Source organism: Myotis yumanensis, unplaced genomic scaffold, assembly GCF_028538775.1.
Source record: "Myotis yumanensis isolate MYYU_CA2020_CCGP unplaced genomic scaffold, mMyoYum1.0.hap1 SCAF_18, whole genome shotgun sequence".
NCBI lineage: Eukaryota > Metazoa > Chordata > Mammalia > Chiroptera > Vespertilionidae > Myotis > Myotis yumanensis.
Window position 1 is genome coordinate 3697684 of NW_027223769.1, and position 17060 is coordinate 3714743.

The 17060-nt window shown below is 54.4% G+C and overlaps 1 protein-coding gene across 3 annotated transcripts in view; it reads right to left on the minus strand.

Annotated features, from left to right (window-relative positions):
• Nucleotides 1–17060, minus strand: part of SPTBN4 (spectrin beta, non-erythrocytic 4) — a 79402-nt gene that overhangs the window by 2922 nt on the left and 59420 nt on the right. For 2 of the 3 annotated variants that reach the window (XM_070399018.1, XM_070399020.1), the window contains 13 exons: nt 15073–15297; nt 14108–14197; nt 11603–11881; nt 11383–11513; nt 10722–10926; nt 9441–9821; nt 7931–8175; nt 5051–5189; nt 4873–4957; nt 4312–4508; nt 3113–3732; nt 1891–1960; nt 1088–1380 (listed from right to left, as the gene is read on the minus strand). In XM_070399018.1, coding sequence (XP_070255119.1) covers nt 1088–1380; nt 1891–1960; nt 3113–3732; nt 4312–4508; nt 4873–4957; nt 5051–5189; nt 7931–8175; nt 9441–9821; nt 10722–10926; nt 11383–11513; nt 11603–11881; nt 14108–14197; nt 15073–15297 — 2960 coding nt within the window. The remainder of the gene's footprint in view (nt 1–1087; nt 1381–1890; nt 1961–3112; nt 3733–4311; nt 4509–4872; nt 4958–5050; nt 5190–7930; nt 8176–9440; nt 9822–10721; nt 10927–11382; nt 11514–11602; nt 11882–14107; nt 14198–15072; nt 15298–17060) is intronic. The other variant, XM_070399019.1, reaches the window with a different exon arrangement.

Here is a 17060-nt window from a genome sequence, read left to right on the forward strand (position 1 = left end):
CTCAGCACAAAACAAAGAAAGACTACCTGAGACCATAGGCGATCTCAATCTGTGTGCTCATTTCATGCCATGGATCTAGACTTCACTCTGCTCGATGGCCAGTGCCGCTACCCTTTTGGCTTCCCCTCTTCCCAGATTCTGCCTCCCATTAGACAGAAAAGGGTTGGACAACCAGAACTGGACTTCAAGAGTTTGGGCTCAGGACCTTCTCAAATCTTCCCCCAACTTTAAACTTCGAGGGTGGCCGAGGCCGGTTTGGCTCAGTGGATAGAGCGTCGGCCTGCGGACTGAGGGGTCCCAGGTTCGATTCCGGTCGGGGGCGTGTGCCTGGGTTGCGGGCACATCCCCAGTGGGGGGGGTGCGGGAGGCAGCTGATCGGTGTTTCTCTCTCATCGATGTTTCTGGCTCTCTGTCTCTCTCCCTTTCTCTCTGTAAGGGATCAGTAAAATATATTAAAAAAAAAACATTATAAAAAAAATAAATAAATAAACTTCGAGGGTGGACACACCCATTCATTGGTTGGATGGACCTCTCTGGGCCCCACCTCACAAGTCATTGAAACCCTCTCCAGCGGTTCTCAATCTGTGGGTCGCGACCCCTTTGGCGGTCGAACGACCCTTTCACAGGGGTCGCCTAAGACCATCCTGCATATCAGATATCTACATTACGATTCATAACAGTAGCAACATTACAGTTATGAAGTAGCAACGAAAATAATTTTATGGTTGGGTCACAACATGAGGAACTGTATTTAAAGGGCCAGAAGGTTGAGAACCACTGCACTAGACTTAGACCTCCACATCCAATTCGTTGTCAGCTTTAACAAACTCCAGGTTTGATTGCTATGAGATTGGGTCGCAATTTATTCCATTTTGGAGCATTTTCTTCAGGTCCCGCCCCCTCTAAGCTCCACCCGCTCACTCATTGGCCACACTAACTATAGGTCTCCTCTTAAGGTCCTGCCCACCCCGCCACCGGTTGGACGCTCTGACGTTTAGCCCCACCCTCCCGCCTTGTGCCCGCCTCTTCACTCATTGGTCACCCTGAGCTTGGGACCCGCCTTCCAAAGCCCCGCCCACACGCTCACCGGTTGGATGACTTGCGGTTAGCGTCGACCTCGCGCTTGCGCAGCAGGAAGCCCTCGTGCTGCACCGTGTGAGCGGGCGGGGGCGGGGGCGCGGGGGCGGCGCCGCCTTGGGCCGGGGCGGAGCGCGAGCGCCGGCTGCCCCCGCCCTCGCCACCCTCTCGGGGCCGCGGCCGCCGTCGCGGTTTGGGCCGGTCGCGCGCCCGCGGCCGGTCGGGCCTAGGTGTCCGTTCCGGCGGCTCAAGTCCGTTGGGCAGGCGGCCGGGGGGAAGTTCGCGAGGCTGAGGCAGCGACGTCTGTGTGAAGGGAGCGGGAGAGGGTGCTGTCCAGAGTGGGCGATGGGGGCCCCCTGTCCGGGGCCTTCACGGGGCTGGGGCCCCATCTGAGCGCAGGGCCGAGTGTCTTGGAGGCGCGTATGGGAGGACGTCAGGGCGGGAGGCCAGCTCCTGGGGACGCGGGCCTTGGGAAGAGTCTGCGAGGACTCCCGCGGTTTGGAGTTCCTTGGATCTTGGGGAGGAGGGGCATGAAGGCGGGGTGCAGGCAGGGGGTGTCCTCGGTGTCTGTGGGGGGGGGGTCTAGGCTTCTCCGTGTGGCTGTCTACCAGGGCCCTTGAGACCCCCCGCTGGCAGGTGTGGGGAGACTCTGGAGTGAGTGTAGGGGTAGGAGTAGGAATTAGGGGGCATCTCAGCCCCCTGAGAGACTCTCTGCAGGGTTCAAATGGGGAGGGGGGTGCCCAGGGCCAGGCACTGGTGTTTCCGGGGCCCTGACCCGCGCTCTGAGTCGCCGCCATCCAAGGCTCCACTTACCCCCGCAGGGAGCGCTGGTCCCGCCTCTCTCTCCTGCAGCTGCTCCACAATGTCCGCCAGGGTGGCCTTCCTGGGGGCGGGGCAGAAAGACCGAAGGGGCTCGTGCCTCCCTCCAGGACCCGCCTGGGGGCCGGACTGTCGCCGTCGCTCAGCCCAGGATGCCGGCCCGTCCGCTCCGGCTGCTGCCCCCGGGCGCTGGCCCGCACAGCACAGCGGCTCCGGACCCGGCTGCGGACGAAGGATGGAGCCTCTCCCCGCTTGGAGTTTTAAGCAGCAGAACGAGCAACATGCAAACGGGCCCTTTCCAGCCTTTGGACTTCCTGTGGCCTCTCCCCACCCGCTCCTGACTCCCAGGCCCCGGCTCCCCACTCCAGCCCAGGCCACGCCGGTCCTCATCACTGTCTGGGGATGCGCTGGCTTCCCCCGCGGGACGGCGAGCCCCACAGGAGCAAGGCCAGGGCTTCCTGGCGAAGGCACGCTTCATCCTGCGCTGCCCAGCACGTGCCACACACAGGGCAGGCGCTCAGCAAATGTTCACGGATGCCAGCTTTAGGAAGGGGTCGAGAAGCCACGGCCACCGTCCCGGCGGGTCTGGCTCAGTGGATAGAGCCTGGCCTGCGGACCAAAGGGTCCGAGTTCGAGTCTGGGCAAGGGCACACGCCCAGGTTGCAGTCGGAAGGCAGCAATGAATGATTTTTCTCTCATCATTGATGTTTCTCTCTCCTCTCACCCTCTCTCTCTGAAATCAATAAAAATAAAGTTAAAAATCAAGTTATTGTCACTGAAATGTACAGTGGGGCCTTGACTTACGAGTGTCCCGACTAACGAGTTTTTTGAGATACCAGCGGTCTCTCTGCCGATTTTTTGCATTGAATTGACAGAGTAATTTGAGTTAACGAGCTCCTTAACGAGCTCGGTCTCGGAACGAATTAAACTCGTAAGTCAAGGCCCCACTGTATTTGACCCAAAGACCTCTTTCCGGGGACACAGCTGATGGGACTGATTCGCTTAAACACTGGTTAACTGTTCTTTGCTCCCGTGGATGGAACCGAGGCTGCGGGACGAGGCCGCCCCCTGCCCTCAGGCTCCGGCTGCATCTCTGCAGAATGGATGCCATGGCTCTCCCTCCCAGGCAGGTCTCGGCAGGAAGCCGCTCCACTCCGCCTCGAGGCTGCAGGACTCTCCGGGCTCCCGCCCCCCGTCCCTGGACACTGGGCCTCACCCCCTGGCCAGCTCCGCTCGGGCGGGCGGCTCCTGTTCGCTGGACTCCTGCCGCTCCAAACGCCGCTCCCGCCGCTCGCGCCGCCGCTCCATCTGCTCGTAGCGGCCCAGGGTGAGGCTGTGCGCCGCCTCGTGCTCCACCGACTCCTGCCGCTCTGGCCTGCGCCTCCGTGCCGTCTCCTCGGAGTGATCTGCCGACTCCTGCCGCTCCGACCGCCGCCTCCTGGGCGGCTCCTCCGCCCGATCCGCCGACTCCTGGCGCTCTGGCCGCGGCCGGACCTGCTCCGCGGGCGTGGGGGCCGGGGGCGTCTCCGCCGAGCCCTCCGGGGCGGCTGGTGGGGCCGCGGGCTCCACCCTGCCCGGGACCTCCGGCAGCCGGTCGATGCGCGGCTGGAGGCGCTCGGGCTTGAGCTCCTGACGCACGTACCCCACCCGGGTCCGCACCTCAGCAGACAGCGTGTCCGAGGCCCGGCGGGCTAGGGGCTCCAAGCCCCTCTCGTAGCCCCCTGGTCGCAGCAGGGGTGCCGCCTTAGCTGCCAGTTCCGTGGGGTCCCCAAAGAACTTGCGCCCCAGTAGAGGGGTGGGCGGTTGCTTGCTCTGTTCAGCCTTTAGTTTCTCGATCTGGGGGTGGAGGGGTCAGGGTCAGGTGGAGGGCGTGTGGGTGTGTGTGTGTAGGGGGGGTAGCAGCTCTGGGTTGTCTGCCTCATCACCCAGTTCATTAGTTTTTATTGGTGAAAGGGCAGCCTGGCCCAGGCCTGCACCCATGCTTTGCTCTCTGCTAGGAACTTAAGTCCCACTTTTCTCCAGCAAACACCTAGTATTCTTTTCGGAATCAGCTAAACCACACTTTCTCTGGGTGCCTCTCTGACCCCCATTGGCTCTTTCCTAATGGTCCCCTCCCAGGACCTTAAGACTTTTGACTACAATGGTCTCTCCTCCTCATTCTTTAGTCGCAGATCAGACTCCCCCAGGCCAGGCCACGTGCTCTAGTTCCCACTGCCTCTGTGCTCCCCCATCCCGGTCTGGACCGTCTCTGCCTGGTGACCGGTTTCTCTCTTACGGCCCCGCCCCCCAAGACTGGGAGCCAGTGAGGGTCTGTCTGGGCCTCCCTTGACAGAGCTCTGAGCACGGAGAACCAGGGTGCCTGTCTCATATAGAGGGGTGGGGTGGGGTGGGGCTGGGCAGGAGCTGGGTGCTGACCGTGGTCAGGCGCCTCAGAGAGCTGAACCTTTCTTCCCAGGCTGCCGCTGCTTTGCGAAAGGCCTCGTGTCGCCGGATGAGCTGCTCCACCTCGTCCACACTGCTGCCCAGCTCCCGGCTCTGCAGGAGTGGCTCTTGGGCTGTCAGCCACGCGTCTGCCACCACCGCCTCCTGGGCAAATTGGTGCACCTCCAGCACTGAGGGGAGACATGTGGGATTAGGGTGCTGGAGGCACCTGTGGGCCCTTCACGGGGCAGTGGCTGTCTTCTCTGCCCTTCCGCACCCCCCAGGCTTCCTCTATGCCAGCCTGCACCTCTCTGAGCTCTGCAGGAATGAGGCTGGGCTACTTCTGAGGGCACCAGCTTCTCCTCTAAATATCTGCCACCAGAGAGCTTCAATGGCAAGACAGCCCCTGTGTCCATCCTGCCAGGCATTCATGTTTGCTACCGGGGAGCTGTGAATGGTGTGCAAAGCAGGCCTGTGTCACCCTCTGGGCCTTTCTAAACACACTGGAGAAGGTCCCTGTGCCCTGGAGCCATGTGCGTCTGGGCCCCCACTCACTCTGCTGCAGCCACTCCCAATGACGGTCCCACTTGTCCGACACTTCCTCCTTCCTGGTTCCCAGCTTGTCCAGCTGTGCCTGGATCTGGGAGTGGTGGGTAGGTGGGAGAGGCATCAGGGTGGCTCCCACCCCAGTGGACACAGATAGCAGAGGGGAACCCCCTGCGCCCCTCCCCACCTCATCAGCCATGGCACTCTTGTTGAGCAGCAGAGAGCGCCCCAGCTCCTGGCAGGCCGTCAGCTCCGGCACCCGAGCCTCCAGCTCGGTCTTCAGGCCCTGGTGGTAGTTCATGAGCACCTCCACGGACGACACATCCCTACAGCAGGCAGTGGCAGGGGTCTGAGCACAGACAGCCCCCCACCCCCACCCCATATACACAGCTCTAGTGGAGTCCAAACCCTGAGGCCACAGTTCCACACCATCTCCAGACTCCCACCTCCTATGAACAAGGCCAAGGTTCTCCCCTGGTTCAATGATTTCAACTTTTCCCAGGCTGCTACAATGTCACACTGTTGTGATTCTAAGTTAGGCTTTCAGTAGCCAACATTTTCCAATTTTCTAAAGCTATGCTTCTGAAGGTTCCTCCAGCCAGTGATCCTAACCTTCCAATCTGTGCTGTTCAACACACTGGCCACTGGCCGTGGTGGCAGATAAGCACTGGCAGTGTGGCTGGTCTGAACTGAGATGTGTTGAAGTAAAAGTACACACCATATTTTATTTACTATAAAAAAGCATCAAATATCTCAATAACTTTAAGATTGACTACATGATGAAAGTATAGTGTTTTGGGTTTACCAGGTGAAATGAATTACTAAAGTTCATTTCACTTGCTTCTTTTTACTTTTTCAATGTGGTTACAAGAAAATCTTAAATTATGTGTGTGGTTCACATCTGTGGCTTGTGTTGTATAACTCCAGGACAGTGCTGTTCTCCGCTGTCATGTGTCCAAAACAAATTCCACATTTCTGAATGTTCCACCAGTCAGCAAGTACAGCGGGGCCTTGACTTACGAGTGTCCCGACTAACGAGTTTTTTGAGATACCAGCTGTCTCTCAGCCAATTTTTTGCATTGAGTTGATAGAGTAATTTGAGTTAACGAGCTCCTTAACAAGCTCGGTCTCCGAACAAATTAAACTCGTAAGTCAAGGCCCCACTGTATAGCTTTATAAGACTTAAAATGCCAAACTTATTTGTGAAGGTTTCACATTGTAATGATTTCTACCTGAGACTTAGACCATTGAGAATGATCTGATTCTCCTCTGAAATTCTCCAACTCTGTAAACTCACCCATCATTCACCCGTGACTCCTTTTCCCTCCACCCCTGAAGCTAACTCCAATGATATGACACCTGAGATTTGTTTTAAAATAACTCAACAAGGGGTGGGGGAGGGAGTACAGAGATGAAACAAGATTGGCCAAATGTTGATAGTTGTTAAAGCCAGGTGTTCATTACACACACATTATCTGTTATAGCTACTTCTCTGTATATATTTGAAATTTTTCATAATAAAGAGACTTTGTAAATTCCTGAAACCAATCACTTCTCCCCACCTCTACAACGACCACACTGGGTCAAGCCACCATCATCCCTCACTGGTTTATCACAGCAGCCTCTTACCTGGTCTGCCTGCTTCCATCCTTGCTGTCCACACTATTTCTCATGAGGCATCGAGAGTGCTCTTTCTCAGATGTACATCATATCACATCACTCCCCTGCTCCAGTCCCTTCCATGGCTCCCATCTCACTCCGAGAAAAGGCAAACGCCTCACCAGACCCTATTGCCCCTCAAACCTCATTTCCTATCCATTCCATGCTCCCCCTCACTCTCACCATCCAGCCACAATAATTGTCTAGCTCTTCCTCAAACATGCCTGGCCACAACCTACCTCATCAGGGCCTTTGCACTTGGAAACCCTTCTCTCCAAACTTACCCAACTCATCATCACTTTGTTCAGGTCTCAAACCTGACATCCTCAGAAAAGCCTTGCCAGCTAGCACCTCATCCCCTTACCTTGCTTATCACTTCAGAGCACTTATCACTATTCTATATCTATATAATAAAAGCCTAATATGCTAAGTGTCTGACCATCCGTTCGACCATTCGACCAGTTGCTATGATGTGGACTGGCCACCAGGGGGCAGACGCTCAGACCCGTAGGTTAGCTTGCTGCTGGTGTCTGGCCGATCAGGACTGGGTGAGATAGGCTGGACACACCCTAGAGCCCTCCCACAGTCCCTCCCCAGCCACGATAGTGCACTGGTGGGGTCCCTTGGCCTGACCTGCACCCTCTCGCAATCCAGGACCCCACAGGGGATGTAGGAGAGCTGGTGTTGGCCTGATCCCTGCAGGCCAGGACGAGGGACCCCAGTGGTGCACGAATCCGTGCACCGGGCCTCTAGTCTAAAATAATATTACATGTTTGTTTACTTATCTGTTGCCTGTCTCCACCCTCAGAAGATAAGCCCCATTAGGGCAGGGGCTTGGCCTTGCTCACTATCTGGCACACAGTAGTCATTCAATAAATATTTGCTGAGTAAACGAATGTAGATTCAAGGCCTCACAGTCACAGAAATGATGCTATGTGAGTGCAGGCTTAGTTCCTAAAACCTCCCGTGTGATCCTCTTTTCCTCATCTGCAGCTGGACCCAGAGGAAATGACTTGCAGGGCAGAGTGATGGAAGGACCTAGCTCCCAATCACTTGGTCCAGGCTTCTGCCGGACACCCACATGAACCGTTATGTAAGCAACAAGTTAATGTCTACCAGGTTAAGCCACACATACAGTCCACACCTCCCTGTCTCTATCATGGTTGCAGCCCGTCCCATGCCATGCCCTGGGAAGGAGAGAAGGCACGAAGATGCCCTGTGCTCTGAGCCCCCAATATTAGGCCTAACAAGGGGTCTTAATACACATAAAGCATTTATAACAGTGCCTGGCACACAGAGGTGCCTTGCAGGTATTGGCTATTGTGATTCTTACGGGAACAGGACCGCTGATGGGCTGGGGGTGGCTGCCCAGAGGCAGGTAGGAAGCCTGAGGTGGGATGAGGAGCACCTGGGCTTGTCAGCTGCCCCAATCTGTCCGGAGATGCCATCCATCCACGAGAGCAGGTCCCGGGCCTGGCTGTGGAATCGCAGGGCATCGGCTGTGGAGCTGACGTGCAGGCGGGCGTCCTCGCAGGCTGCTAGCAGCTCCTTCCAGCCCTGCATCACCTCCTGCTCCCGGCTGGCGATGGCCTCCGCGTGCTCACCTGCATACACCGTCCGCAGCTGTGCTGCCCCCTCCTGCAGCTGCCGTACCTGAGGGGCACGCCAGGTCGAGCACCAGCCCTCCATGGAGTCCAGAGCACCATCCCTCCATGGGGTCCAGAGCACCATCCCTCCATGGAGTCCTGAGCACCATCCCTCCATGGGGTCCAGGCTCCGCCCTCTCTTTCCCCCTTCTGCTGGCTGGGTACAGAGCTCAACAATGTAAGAAGCTCGCACCCTGGTGATAGCACAACTGGGTTTCCCTTATCTGTTGCCTTTCTTTTTGACTTACCTGGGTTCTGACTTCTTTTAGACCTACCACCAGATTTCTTTCAGTTCACGCTCTGCCTTCTTTTGGTCTGAGGCTCTATGTCTAGTGGGTCTGTAGACATTTCTCAGGCCCACCTCTGTATTGGTTCAGGCTGATCTGATTTCTTTCAGGAAATTTCTTTCCCTCTCAATGTTTATGAGACATGCTGTCCATTGTTTTCACTCCATTTTTTTCAGACTCATTACCTACCTGCTGCTGCCCAAATTCCTTCAGAATGGCTATTTGATTACTATCAGGTCTCCTGCCCAGTTCCTACTGGTTCTACTGTGTGAGTTCTATTGGACTCACTGTCTGTTGATTCAACTTTAGAGCGATCATCACATTTCTATCAGATCCACCACTTAATCACTATCAATCTCTCTGCCTGATTTCTAAAAGTCATCTACATATTTATGTACAAATAACTGTCCAATTTCCACCTTCCATCATGCCTGCAACCCTGTTTCCTTCCGTTCTGCTGTCTGAATTCTATTAGGCCCACAGTTTCATTTCCATGTGATTTCTCAGCTCCATCTCCCAGTTCCTGTCAGACCCACTGCCTGATTTGTATTAGCTCCTGTGCAATTTCCATTAACTACACCCCATCGAAATTTTTTAAGGAAAATCATATGATTTCTACCAGAGACCTGCTGTCTACTTTCCATCTGCCCACAGCCAAATTTCTCTTAACCCTTCCGCAATCCCCTTTAGATGATCTGAATTTGGGTAAGATTCACTTCACAGTTTGGAGGAGAATCCCTGCCCAACCTGCATTGAAAATACTGTCTAATCAGACATACTGCACCACTCTTTTCTGCCACTGTCTGATTTCTGGGCGCCGTTTCCTACCTGCCCACCATCGAATGTCTGCCTGTTCTGTAGTATCTGCTCCACCATCTAATTTTGAAATGCTCTACAGCCTGATTTTTGCCTGCTGTGGTGCTCACATCCCTTGGCCATGCTGCCCAGGCCCTCCCACGTCCCCTCCTGGCCGCCGTCACCCCACCTGGGATACGAGGAGCTGCAGGTCATGCTCAAAGGCTCGAAGAGTCCGCTGCATGGAGCTGGCACTGGGTCTGGGCTCAGGCGGGGTGGTCAGGTGGGGCAGTCGCCTCCGCTTCTCCTCAATCTGCCCCTGAAGCTCCCTGGCGTCGCTGAAGAATTTGTGCAGCTCCCGAGAGGCGGCCAGCAGCTGGGCCCGCGTGCCCATTAGCTCCAGCAGCTCAGCCCAGGCCTCATTCAGCCCATCCTTCCACTCAGCCATGGTGGCCGCTGCCGTATGGCCACACTCGATCAGTTCATCCACCATCTGGTTCACGGCTGCCAGCCGCTCCCGCCCTGCTGTGCCGGTCTCGCTGGCGAACTCTGAGAATTTCTCCTGCAGCACCTGCCACCAGGAAGTGGGGGGCACAGCATGGGCACAGATGTATACACCAGGTCCCTCCAGCCCACCATCTGATGGCAGGTCAGAGTAATAACAGTGATAATAATAATAAGAGTCATAATAAAACCTAACATCTAACACTTATGGAGCACTTTGTAGCAATAATAGTAACAACAATAATAAAAATAATAAGGTGAAATAATAATAACACTCACTGTGTTAGGCATTGTGTGTGCCAAGTACTGTCCTAAGTGCCTTACGTTACAGCTATCCCCCTTATCTGGGTTTCACTTTCCAAAGTGTCCGTTACCTGCAGTCAACTATGGTCCAAAAATATTAAATAGAAAACTCCGGGAGTAAACAACTGATAAGTTTTAAATTGTCGCCATTCTGAGTAGCATGATGCAATCTCAGTCCATCTCGTTCCGTCCTGCCCGGGACGTGAATCTTCCCTTTGTCCAGCCTCTCCGCCCTTGTACACTCCCCGCCTGTAGTCAGTAGCCACTAGGTTCTGAGCTTGACGCTCACGTTATCACAATGCTTGTGTTCAGGTAAGCCTTAGTGTACTTAGCAATGGCCCCAAAGCTCAAGCGTCGTATTGCTGGCAATTTGGAGACGCCAAAGAGAAGCCGCCCAATGCTTCCTTAAGTAAAAAGGTACGTATGTATAGAAAAAACATAGTATACATAGGGGTTGGTACTATCCGTGGTTTCAGGCATCCACTGGGCTCTTGGAACGTACTCCCCGTGGATGAGGGGGACTACTGCATATTAATTCATTTGGCTTACAGCAGAGCCATGAGGTAAGTGCTGTTACTATCCTCGTATTACAGACGGAGAAGCGGAGGCCCAGAGCACCCCAGTAGCACACACAGTCGCCTCTGGTATTCTTGTGGTTACTAACCGTGACATGCTCAAAGTCCTGGCCCAGCTCCGGGGAGCCAGCCACCACCTCCTTCTCGGCGATCCAGTGCTCCAGCTCGTCCACCTGGCGGCTGAGCTGGTACAGCCAGTACTGCTGCTCCAGGCCCACCCTGCGCTCCTCGCCCAGCTCCTTGAGCGCCACATACAAGCGGTCCACCTGAGACTGCCGCCGGCTGATCTGCTCGCTGGTGGGGGACAGGGCGGGGCAGAGACGGAGCCCCTGAGGCTTAAAGGACAGAGCTGAGGCCCCCTGCCACCCTCTCAGGGCATGGCTGTCTCCTCTTAACCTTCAGGTAGGGCAGTGCTCCCTGGGACTCCTCCATATAGGACTCTTTTCTGCAAGTGTGGGGAGTCCCTCAACCCAGTACTAACATCTCAGCACCCGGGGAAAACTGCTTCCTTACGCTCCATAAGCTCCCACCCCTCCCCACAGCCTTTCTGTCTGCGGCCCGGGCCCCTGCCCTCCAGTGACTTGGATGGGGCTCCTGACTGCCTACTTGAGTCCGCAGCCAATCCTCCTCACCTCCAGGTTTGTGTGGACAGAGGTCTAGCCCTGTGCCCCCTCTCCGATCTCACCCTGGTCCAGGCCTCCCAGATGTGACTCCTACTCCCGACCTCGGGGAGGGCTCCCGCCTGCCCACCTGTCCGGGTGCCCCAACTCCAGCAGCGCCCGGCACTGGCGCGACAGCTGCGCGATGCTGTCCTCGTAGTTCTCCACGCCCTGCTCCAGCTGCAGGTGCTTCTTGAGCAGCTGCAGGGTGCTCTGCTCGTCCTGTGGGCACACGGCGCCGCGGTGAGGCGGCAGCGGCCGGCCCCGGGCTCCAGCGCCCCCAGACCCCCGCACCCCTAGCCCGGGCGCACCTTGCCCTTGTCCTCACTCATCATGAGCAGCTCCTGCTCGCCCAGCCACGCCTCCACCTCGGCCAAGTCGAAGTAGTACTGCTCCACCTGGAAGGCGGCGTCCAGGACCTGCTGCCGCCGCTCGGCCGCCTCGCGCAGTCCGGCCCAGGCGCTCTGCAGCTGCTCCTGGCCCCGGCGCACCGCCTCCGCCTCGGGGCTGCGCAGCGCCGCCAGCGCGCCCGCGCGCTCCAGCACCTCCTCCAGGCGCGGCCCGTGCGCCTGGATCTCCCGCCGCAGGCCCTGGGGACGCGAGGTGGGGGTGCGTGAAGAGCCGCGTTCGGAAGCCAGGCAGGAACGCGTGCGCTTCCGCAACTGGCACGTCCCAGGAGAGGCGGGCAAACACCCGCACATCAACCAGCCAGCGCCAGGTCCCACACAAGCCGTTACTCATTCGCTCACTCGCTCAGACCCCGTGTGGCAGGTGGGGAAACAGGCACAGGAGGCGAAGCAGTCACCCCGAGAACAAGTAGCTCGTAGGGGGGTGACAGGATTTGAAAACAGGCTCCAGAACCAAGACGCCTGGTGACACAAGAGAACACAGGCCCGGCAGTCGGGCTGCGTGGGGACAACTGGAGTATAACTTACACATCGCAACGTGCACAGATCCCAGGGGTACCCAGACCAGCATAGGGAACACTCCATCACCCCAGACTTTCCCTCCACCAGCTCTGTACCTTCGTTAACCTCTCCTGGGCCTGTTTCCTCCTGTCCCTCCAAATGGAGATAATAATGGTCAACACTTATTGAGTGGCTGCTACCTGCCAGGCACTTTGCTGAGTAAGGGCTTTACATAACACAGCCACTCATCCAGTCTTCACTCCAACCCCATTCTCATTGTAAAGCTGAGGAAACTGAGGCACCAAGAGGTTGAGGAACACGGCCAAGTCACATGGCTAGTGGCCGCCTGTGTGGGTGCTGTACCATGCTGCACTTAGAACTGTGCGTGGCACACAGGGGGTGCTCAGCCAATATCGGCAACGATTGTCCCTTTAACAGCCCCTGTGGGCCCAGCCCTCTCACACCCGGCCGAGCTCCAGTGTTAAACATTCAGTGCCCTTGAAAGTGATGAGCCGGCTATGCGCGTCCCCAGCACCGTCCACAGCAATGAGTAATTTCATCAAGATGGAAAAACAAAATGTGAGAAAAACTCCAGCCTCTTAAAGAGCTCCATCTGGTGCAGCATGATCACGAACCTTTCAAAATAATTTGTGTACTCACCTCCCCACCATCCTTCAGAGCCCCATTCTTACAACTTTTTTTTTTTGGTAAAAAGGGGTATTGACAATACCTACCTCAGAGGGTTATTGTGCAGATTAAATGAAATAACCTACATGACCCCCTAGGACAGTACTTGGCACGTCATCTTTAATCAATGCACTTTTGCTATTATTATTATTGTTGTTATTATTATTATTCCTCTGTTATGTGCCTTACTTTGAGCTTTGGTAAAAGAGTTGCTTTGACCAAAGGTTTCCTCTCCTAACCGATTGGAGAACCACTGCTCTAGACCAACTCTCTACTATTTAGGCCTGGAAACTGAGGCCCAGAGAGTGCAAGAGACCTAGTGATTTTAGAGCAGCGGTCGGCAAACTGCGGCTCGCGAGCCACATGCGGCTCTTTGGCCCCTTGAGTGTGGCTCTTCCACAAAATACCACGTGCGGGCGCGCATGTACAGTGCGATTGAAACTTCGTGGCCTATGCGCAGAAGTCGGTGTTTTGTGGAAGAGCCACACTCAAGGGGCCAAAGAGCCGCATGTGGCTCTCGAGCCGCAGTTTGCCAACCACTGTTTTAGAGGCTCAAAAGCCCCACGGTTCTTAGCTCAGAAGACAGCACTCTCTCACTGATCCTCTCTGTTCTTGCTCCCTGTGGGCGTTCTGAGATTTTGTTTGTTGTTTTTCTTTTTCGTGGCCCAACAGCCACTCCCCTCCTAGTCAAGGGACTCTGACTTTCTTTAGGCGAACCTCCTTGCTTCCGTCTCATCACAGGCAATTAAGTTAAGGCTGACTCCACCTGCTGTTCAAAGAGTGGGCCCTTAGTGGGACCAAGCCAACCTCAGCAGACTAAATCCCTGCCCTGCACGATTAGCTCAGGAAGTAGACATGTGACTCAAGTTGAGCCAATAAGAGTTATTCCTGGAACTATTGCTGATTACTGAGACTGGGCATCTTTTTAAAGAGAGAAATTTTCTTCAGTTTTGTGTGGGATATAAACTTGAATCTGTTGGAGGTCTCTTACCACCAGGGGAGGAGAGTTGGCTTAAGAACAAAACTAATGCCGAACAAACAAACAAAGAAGCTGAAGCTGAGCAATTTACGACATGGAAGCACCTGGACGCATCTGTGTCTGCCTGTTTTCAGTGACAAGATCCAGTTAATCCCGCCTCTTGGCTTTAAGCACCTTGAGCATTTTCTGTCACTCAAATGCAAATGTGTCCTAATCCCCTCCAGCGACCAGAATCTGCTCACCTGGTTCTTTTTGATGTACTGCTGGACGGCCTGCAAACCACTGCCTCGCTCCATCTGCATGGCCAGCGGCAGCCGCTCCTGGACCCACGCCTGAGAGGACACAGGGAGCCGGTCAAGGGGAGCATGCATCCCAGGATCCCTGCATCCCAACTAAACTGTGAGCCACCCGCACAGGATCCAAGGCCCTTTGTTGCCTAAGAGCCTGCTCACATCTCTGCACTCAAGCCAGGCCCATGCCTACCTCTGGCCTTTGCACAGGCAGGCTTTCCTTCCTGGAATTCCTTTCCTACTCCCTCAGCAAGCTCATGTGTAGTCTTTCTTCACATCTGAGCGCAGACACCCCTTCCTCCAGGAAACCCTCCCTGACTTCGGACCTTGACCAGTTGCCTCCTCTGGGCTCCCATAGCCCTCTGACCCCCCCCCCCCCCCCATCACAGTCCTAACCACCCTGTGACTATCTGGGGACAGACAAGTCTGTTTTCCCCTTTGGACTCTGAGCCTCTATGGGCAGGAAAGGGGTCTGCCTTGGTCATCCCTGTGACTCCAGCATCTTCCAAGCTCAGGGCTGGAGCCAGAATGATAAAATGAATTAGTGAGTGAATGAATGAATGAGCAAATCGGGAAGTGAGTGACTGAAAGGAAATGAATGGATGAATGATGAATGAATAAATTAATAACAAGTAAATGAGTGAAGTACAAAAGAATGAGTCAATGAATAAATGACTGAAAGCGAGTAAATGAATGTGAAAAAGCGAATGAATAAGTGAATGAGTGAAAGATTGAATTACTGAGTCTCAGGTCTCTTAAAACCCTTGAACCCGCCAAGGTCCCTTGGCCTCGTCCCTCCCCCCCCCCCCCCCCCCCCCCCCCCCCGCGTTGGCCCGCTGACCCGCCTCTGGCCTCACGCCCCGCCCCGTGACCCTGGTACCGCCCCCTCCCGCCCGGCTCCCGCCTCCGGGCCTCACCAGCTCGTCGTCGAGGTCGTGCGCCACCTGGTGCAGCTCCTTGGAAGCGAGCAGCAGGCGGCGGCGCTCCTGCAGCGGCTCGAGTAGGCGGACCAGGCGCTCGCCCACCGCGTTTTGCCGCTCGCCCACCAGCTCCTTGCTCGCCGGCTCCAGCGGCAGCGCCGCCGTCTGCGCCTGCAACTCTCCCACCTCTCGGTACCACTCCTCCACCTGCGACTCCATCGACTGTGGGAACAGGTCAGGGTCATGGGCCCCACTCTCCCTCCCGATCCTGCGGTGGCTCTCCAGTACCGTTATAGTGACAGCAAAGCCCTCACTGCGGCCCACCATTCATCTCCCCTTGCCCAGGTCCCTCAGAAGCCTGCCCTCCTCTCTGACCTGCAACCCACTTAGCTAGTTCCTGCCTCAGGGCCTTTGCCTTGTCAATTAGATTTCAGATCAAATATTACCTTCTCCAAGAGGCTCACCTGACCCCTTGGACTAAAGTCGTCCATTAATTTTTTAGTTCTCAGAAAAACCTTCACGGTTGATGGTATCCCTGTTTTACGGAGGAGAAAACGGGGGCCCGGAGAAGCTAGGTAACCTGTCCAAAGAACCAACATTTCCAAACTGCAAAAATAAATACAAAGCTCTAGCGACTTAAATGGTTGATGTGATATAGGAAAGGCACAAAGTGCAAAAGCAGAGGAGAATTCATATATAGAAGCCATTTCAAATCTCCCAGGAAAAGATGGATTATTTAACAAATGGTCAGGGGCCAACTGGCTAACCAAGTTAGCTGGATCTCTTCCTCACTATGCTGAGAACAATTCCAGATGGATTCAGTGGAATAAGTAAATCCACACGGTAACTGGAATAAGAAAACCTGGGCAAATGGTTTTATAATCTTGAGATGGAGAAAATCTTTCCAAGCACAGAAACCATAAAGGGAAAGATTTACAAATTTGGCCACATAAAATCCTTTCACATCAACCACAGTTTCTAGATGTAGTTAAAGGCAAATGACAAACTGGAAAAATATTTAATATGTATTGAGGCAAGGAATTACTGTCTTTAATAATCAAAGAATTCCCCTTTGTTTCCACAGCACTGACCACCATTGGGTAACTGTTTTTATTTGTAGGTTTTGTTCTGTTTTTGTTTTGCATATATATATATATATAGATAGATATAGATATAGATATATAGATATAGATATAGATATATATTGATTTCAGAGAGGGGGAGAGAGATAGAAACATCAATGATGAGAATCATTGATCGGCTGCCTCCTGCACGCCCCCTACTGGGGATCGAGCCCGCAACCCGGGCATATGCCCTTGACTGGAATCAAACCCGGAACCCATCAGTCCCCACTGAGCCAAACCTGCTAGGGCTTGTTTTGCTTTTCAACCCTACTCTTTTTTTTTCTTCTAATCTTTATTGTTGAAAGTATTACATAAGCCCCCTTTCCCTCCCACTGACCCTTCTAGCCCCTCCCCACCCCTCCCTAGGCCTTCACTACTCTATTGTCTGTGTCTATGGGTTATGTATATATGCATACAAGTAATTTGGTTAATCTATTCCTACCTACCCACCCACCCGCCCACGAGGTTTACTAGTAATCTCTTCACACCCACCCACCAGGTTTTTTATTGGTCTCCTCTTCCAGAATGTGAGTTTCATGAGGGCAGAGGCTGTGTCAATTCACCTCTGTATTCCTGAGTTCCTAGAACAGTGCCTGACACATAGCACGTCCTTCAACTGTGATTTGTTCAAGGTATAAATGAATGACATCAACAAAGAAATACCACCCAGGAGAGAAATGGGCATCATATGTGAAGAGGCAACACACAGAAGAAAAAATAAATGCATGAAAAGATGCCTAGTCTCACTAATGAGCAGAAAAACACAAATTAAACAAGGTATCCTTTTCTATTCATCAGATTGCCAAAGGAAAAAAAGAATTAAAAGGTCAGTAACATCTAGTGTTGGCAAAGATGCAGGGA